This window comes from Sinocyclocheilus grahami, unplaced genomic scaffold (genome assembly GCF_001515645.1).
Source record: "Sinocyclocheilus grahami isolate Dianchi unplaced genomic scaffold, SAMN03320097.WGS_v1.1 scaffold633.1, whole genome shotgun sequence".
NCBI classification, from domain to species: Eukaryota; Metazoa; Chordata; class Actinopteri; order Cypriniformes; family Cyprinidae; genus Sinocyclocheilus; species Sinocyclocheilus grahami.
Genome location: NW_015505812.1, coordinates 804,122 through 810,101, shown reverse-complemented (window position 1 = coordinate 810,101; position 5,980 = coordinate 804,122). Strand labels below are relative to the sequence as shown.

The 5,980-nt window shown below is 35.2% G+C and overlaps 1 protein-coding gene across 1 annotated transcript in view; it reads right to left on the bottom strand.

Annotated features, from left to right (window-relative positions):
- The window catches only part of LOC107558152 (kinesin heavy chain-like), a 34,157-nt gene that overhangs the window by 4,124 nt on the left and 24,053 nt on the right, over positions 1-5,980 (bottom strand). The window contains exons 16-24 of the mRNA XM_016241776.1: positions 5,340-5,441; positions 4,796-4,856; positions 4,646-4,717; positions 3,491-3,595; positions 2,400-2,616; positions 1,138-1,267; positions 1,001-1,041; positions 739-766; positions 597-664 (exon numbers count right to left, since the gene is read on the bottom strand). Of these exons, the coding sequence (XP_016097262.1) occupies positions 597-664; positions 739-766; positions 1,001-1,041; positions 1,138-1,267; positions 2,400-2,616; positions 3,491-3,595; positions 4,646-4,717; positions 4,796-4,856; positions 5,340-5,441 (824 nt within the window). The remainder of the gene's footprint in view (positions 1-596; positions 665-738; positions 767-1,000; positions 1,042-1,137; positions 1,268-2,399; positions 2,617-3,490; positions 3,596-4,645; positions 4,718-4,795; positions 4,857-5,339; positions 5,442-5,980) is intronic.

The window sequence follows — 5,980 nt, the reverse complement described above, 5'->3', positions numbered from 1 at the left end:
ACATAAAAAGGTAATTGCATCTTTTTATTTCACAATTCAGACTTTTTTCCTCACAATTCTGTGTCTTGCAATTCTATGTTTAAATCTTGTAATTATAGAATTGAGATATTTTTTTAAAAATTAGTTTTTTCCCCCACAAAATAAAACAAAAAAAAAGGTAATTGCGTAATTCTGTGTCTTGCCATTCTGTTTAAATCTTGTAATTATAGAATTGTGAGCTTTTTTTTTAATTCACCACAAAATAAAACATAAAAAGGTAATTGCGACTTTTTATTTCACAAATCAGACTTTTATCCTCACAATTCTGTGTCTTGCAATTCTATGTTTAAATCTTGTAATTATAGAATTGTGAGATATTTAAAAAAAAAAAATTCTTTCCCCCAAAATAAAACCTAAAAAGGTAATTGCAACTTTTTTTCACAATTCTGACTTTTTCCTCACAATTACAATATTTCTACTGGAAAACAGGACAAAAATGCATAGACAGAAAATCACTTTTTTGTGGCGCATATGTTTTCATTTGACATTAACAGGATGTTTTTTTGTCGTTTGTTTTTTAGAATGTGAATGTTATGGCATCTTGTGCTGTTGTTCACCTGTGTGCTTAGCAGGCGGCGCGCTGCTCTTGAAGCTTGTGTTTGTGCTGGAGATGGTCTGACACACACTACAGCACAGAACATCATTAGATTATCAGCTTATTACAGTATGTGCTGTACAGTCACACGCACTCATGCTCACCTGTTCTCATTCACATCTGTGGCATCTCCTGGTGAAATAAGAATGAATATGTTTCAATATAAAATAAAACATGTTTATTTACATTTACTGCACTGGGAAATTCTAAATTAGTATTTTTATTAGGCGATGAGCATCTGTGGATGTCCCAATCAGGTCCCATGCAGCCATTTTTTACAGTTTGGACCCATAAACTGGAAAGAGCAACCGCTGATATTCTTCAGGTAATAAAAGTAAAGCGCTCTCGTCAGAGAAGTGTGTTTACCGTTGGTGATGTTGAGTTTGTGTGTGGCCTCTGACAGCGTCCTGTTGACATGACAAACAGAAGCACATCTTTCACATCAGCTGTGCTAAAAATACACACAATTCAGTCAACGGTGAGCCAGAAACACTGATGCTCACTTCTTCAGTGGTTTTTCAGTGGCACTGTTGAACATGGCATTGCTGAACGTGATTGGCTGATCCCTGCTGCGCGTGAACATGTGATTGGTGGATAAGGAGGCGGGGTAATGTCCTGGGCGAATCGGTTTGGCTGAGGGGAAAATAGAATATTTAATAATATTATTAATAATAATAAATATACACAGCACACACACACATATATATATATATATATTATGTAAACAAAAACTTTTATTGTGGATGCGATTAATCGTTTGACAGCACTAAATATTACATTTGTTTATAATATTATAAATATGTTATGAAATATATTTAATGCATTCATTATTCATGTATCCAAATTAATAAATAATTTATAAATTAAATAATATTATAATGTTTGTAATATTTTCAATACATTATTTATCATCTTATTAAATAATGTTAATAATTTAATACGTTATTTATAACATTTTACTTTTAATATCATTATAGTTTTAATATATATTTGTGTGTTATTTAATATATATAATGCATTATAATTAACAATAGAATCATATTTAATAATCATATTAATATCTATATTTTTTTTTTAGTAAATTAATCATGGTTTTTTATATTTCTAGTTTTATATTTTATTTCATGGTATGAGGAATCATCAATATATCATAGTAATTTTATATTTCATGACATGCTGAAATTTAACAAAAATTGTTTATATACTGTATGTGATCCTGGAGCACAAAACCAGTCATAAGGGTCAATTTTTCTGCATTTATGCATCACCTGAAAGCTGAATAAATAATCTTTCCATTGATGTATGGTTTGTTAGGATCGGACAATATTTGTAAATCTGGAATCTGAGGGTGCAAAAAAATCTAAATATTGAGAAAATCATCTTTAAAGTTGTTCAAATGAAGTTCTTAGCAATGCATATTACTAATCAAACATTAAGTTTTGAGATATTTACGGTAGGAGATTTACTAAATATCTTCATGGAACATGATCTTTACTTAATATCCTAATGATTTTTGGCATAAAAGAGAAATGTATAATTGTGACCCATACAATGTATTGTTGGCTATTGCTACAAATATCCCCCAGCGACTCAACACTGCTTTTGTGCTGCAGGGACACATATTGCAATGTGATAATGGCTATTTTTGGAAAACGTAGTTAATAAAATACTACACAAATGAAAGCTGCTTCATCTCATGCAGAGCAATAACAGAGAGATGATGCTTGAGATTCATTGGTTTAATCGTCCAGTAGAGACTAATGACCGATGAGCGCAGCGTGAGGCCGTCTGAAGCCGTTTCTGGCTCTCATGGCGTCTTTGATTCGCTCGACCTCCTGCTGGTAGCGCCGGCGGTCCTTCATAGCTCCTTCTTTGGCTTCTGTCAGCGCGCCCTCCAGCGCTCGAACCCGATCCGCCGTGGAGCGAAGACGCTTCTCCAGCTTCGGAAGCTCGCAGCGCAGATCTGCATTATCACGAACCAGCTGAGAGACGGCGCAGAATCATATCAGGCCATGAACATATATATATCACATACAGTCAAACCAAAGACACCTTCAGCATTTCTCACATCATCACAGTTTATTGACTATAGTTTAGAAAATGGTAATAAAATATGAGAAGAACTAATTCATCTTGATAATGTCAGATACCTTTGATAGAAAGGTATGTAATGGATTCGGATGAATAGCTGTCAGTTTTTTCAACTGCTTGCACATTAAAGCTTTACTTGTCACACAATTTCTGAAAGCAGAAGCACACACCAAATCTGCAAAACCATGCGCTAATTCTCATCCTTTGACTCAAACACAGCACACAGTTCTCTATGTAACACACTTAAATCTAACAGGAATTAATATTATGGCAAAGGTGTTTGCAGATGTTTGCTTTTGAGATGCTTCGCTTTGCAAGAGATGCGAGGCATTTTGCATTTTGTGCGTGCAAATATTTGATTTGTGTGTAAAGTTTTGAAAATGTGTGTAAGCAGTAAGCGCACAATTAGATAACACCAATTTAGCTCAACCAATTACCAAGCAATGCTTCATTTAGTTCAGTCTGTGGTGTAAAAAGATCACATTAGCAATTAAGCAAAACAAGCTCAGGTCAAATTTTCCTGGTAGTCCACAGTATGAAGAATTTTTGTGTATAATATATCACATTTGACTTTATTTGGCTATCCTCACTTACATAAATGAATATAGTGTCCTGCACCCACTAGTAAATAAAATATCTGGTGTCTGAATAATTTTTGGTTTGGCTGTATGTCTCTCCTACATCCTTACATGTAAATGAGGGTGTTATTATACAACTAACATTGCATTATTAGTTTCTACAGGGTTTGAGGATCTGATTATTGACCTGTTTGTGAACTTTTGTGAGCTGTTCCAGGTTGTTCTCGAGAAAGGAGATCTTCTGTTTCTGTGTGGAACAGCCTCCGCTGTCATCCAGCTCCAGCTCAGAGCTCTGAAACACAGATGAAGACGAGACGCTAAAATACAGTATGATTATTTTTATTCTCTTTAACACTTTACAGTAAGGTTCCATTTAACATTAGTTAACATGCAGCTGCCAACCTCTCAGATGATGCCAACCCTGAACCAACATACAAAACTAACACATTTTGATCGCAACATATAATCATAATCAGTGTTGTGGGTAACGCATTACAAGTAACGCGAGTTACGTAATCAGATTACTTTTTTCAAGTAACTAGTAAAGTAACACATTATTTTTTTACTTATGCGTTACTTTTTCAGATAAGTAACACAAGTTACTTTTTTTCCCCAATGTATTGACTGACGGCTCTTCTGTCCCCATGCTGAGAGAAATCAGAAGATGTTACTGTAGTTCTAAAATAAATATGAATATGCATTAATTCATCTCACTCACACACACAGATTCAGTATTCCTCAAAATGAATAAAAATAATGCAACTCAGAATATGACACAAACCTCCAATAATTAAATCTTAAACAACACAAATATCCTTTATGTATTTAATCCCATTCTAACCAATGATATTTATAATATTTGTTAATAATATTATACATATGCTATTAAATATATTTAATGTACTACTTATCATACGTAATAATATATTTAGTAATTTAAGAAATAAAATTATATATGAAAATTATAATTATTGATATAAATATTATAATTTATGTATAATATAATGTAATATATTTCATATTATTGAATACGTGTAATGGATAATAATTAATAATGCAATAATATTTAACAAAAAACTATGTGTAGCTTTTGTCCATGTTGTACAGCACTTAGAATAATTTTTTGTGTTTGCTTTATAAATAAATATATGTTGTTGTATTGCTCCTTATTCATGCCATTTAATGCATTAACAGATTGTTAAATGCATTAACTTATTGTAAAGTGTTACTGTTTTGTTGTGTCGTAATTTAGTTTTCATGTAATTTTACATCAGATCCATCAGGCTCTTTAATCTCAGTGGATTCCTCCTCATCTGAGTGTTTGTGGGTCGACTAAACGCACCTGTTTGACTCGAGCCGTCAGGTCTTGAACAAACAGCTTCCTCAGGTTATGGAGCGTCTGGAGTTCACGGGCCTTTCACAGACAAACGTGCAGGTGTGTAAATCTCATTGTTATAGATCATATTCAGTCTGAGGCGCTGTAGGTACTCACGACGGTCTCCTCCAGACCCTTCATGTCCTGCCTGGTCTGCTCCTGACGTTCATGCAGAAATCTGCAGAAACAGTATCAGGTGCACCAGAGTCACAGAAGTCTCTTCTGCTCACCAAGCCTGCATTTATTTGTTCCAAATTACAGCAAAAACTGTAAAATGGTGAAATATTTTTACTGTTTAAAACAACTGTTTTCTATTTAATTATATATAATAAAATATTATTTATTTCTGTGATGCGCAGCTGTATTTTCAGCATCATTACTCCAGTCTTCAGTGTCACATGATCTTCAGAAATCATTCTTATATGCTATATAGACAGAAAGATTAATTCATTAATTAATAAATATGCATAAAAGGAGGAGATGGGGAGGAGGAGGGATGCCGAAAGAACTTAAAACGGAAGTGGTAAGAGGCTGTCTTTTATACTAAGATATTAATTGGAAGATTAGATGGGCGTACTCCTCCTGAAATTACGTTAATTACTTCACTTAAAATCTTACTGTTCAAAAATGTTTGAGTCTGGAGATGTGAGTCTGTTCTCACCTGAGCTCCTCCAGCTGTCGGCTTTTCTCTTGCTCTCGCTTCTTCAGGACGCTGAACTCCACGCTCCTCTGCTCCAGCTGCAGACTCAGCCTCTGGTTATCACTGCGCACACACACACACACACACACACACAGCGGTTACATACACACACACACACACACACACACAGAGTGAAACAGCGGTTAAGAAAACACAGCGGTCACACACACACACACACACACACACACACAGCTGTTACCCACAAACACACACAGCGGTTACACACAAACACACACACAGCAGTTATACACAAACACACACACAGCGGTTACACACAAACACACACACACAGCAGTTACACACACACACACAGCGGTTACACACAAACACACACACACACAGCGGTTAAGAAAACACAGCGGTTACACACACACACACACACACACGCTCCGCCACTGCAGCGATCAGGAAGTTCCTGAGAGCCACGTACTGAAAGAACAAGCTCGCACAGGATGCTATTGTATTTTCCCCTTCGTCATGGTTTTTTTGGTTTGCTGTTGCGCAGTTTTTCAGTGGCTGTTTATGTGGTGAGCAAATCAGTGTGGCACGGCTGAGAGTGAAATGAAAGAATCTGAGAGAGAGAGAGAGAGAGAGAGAGAGAG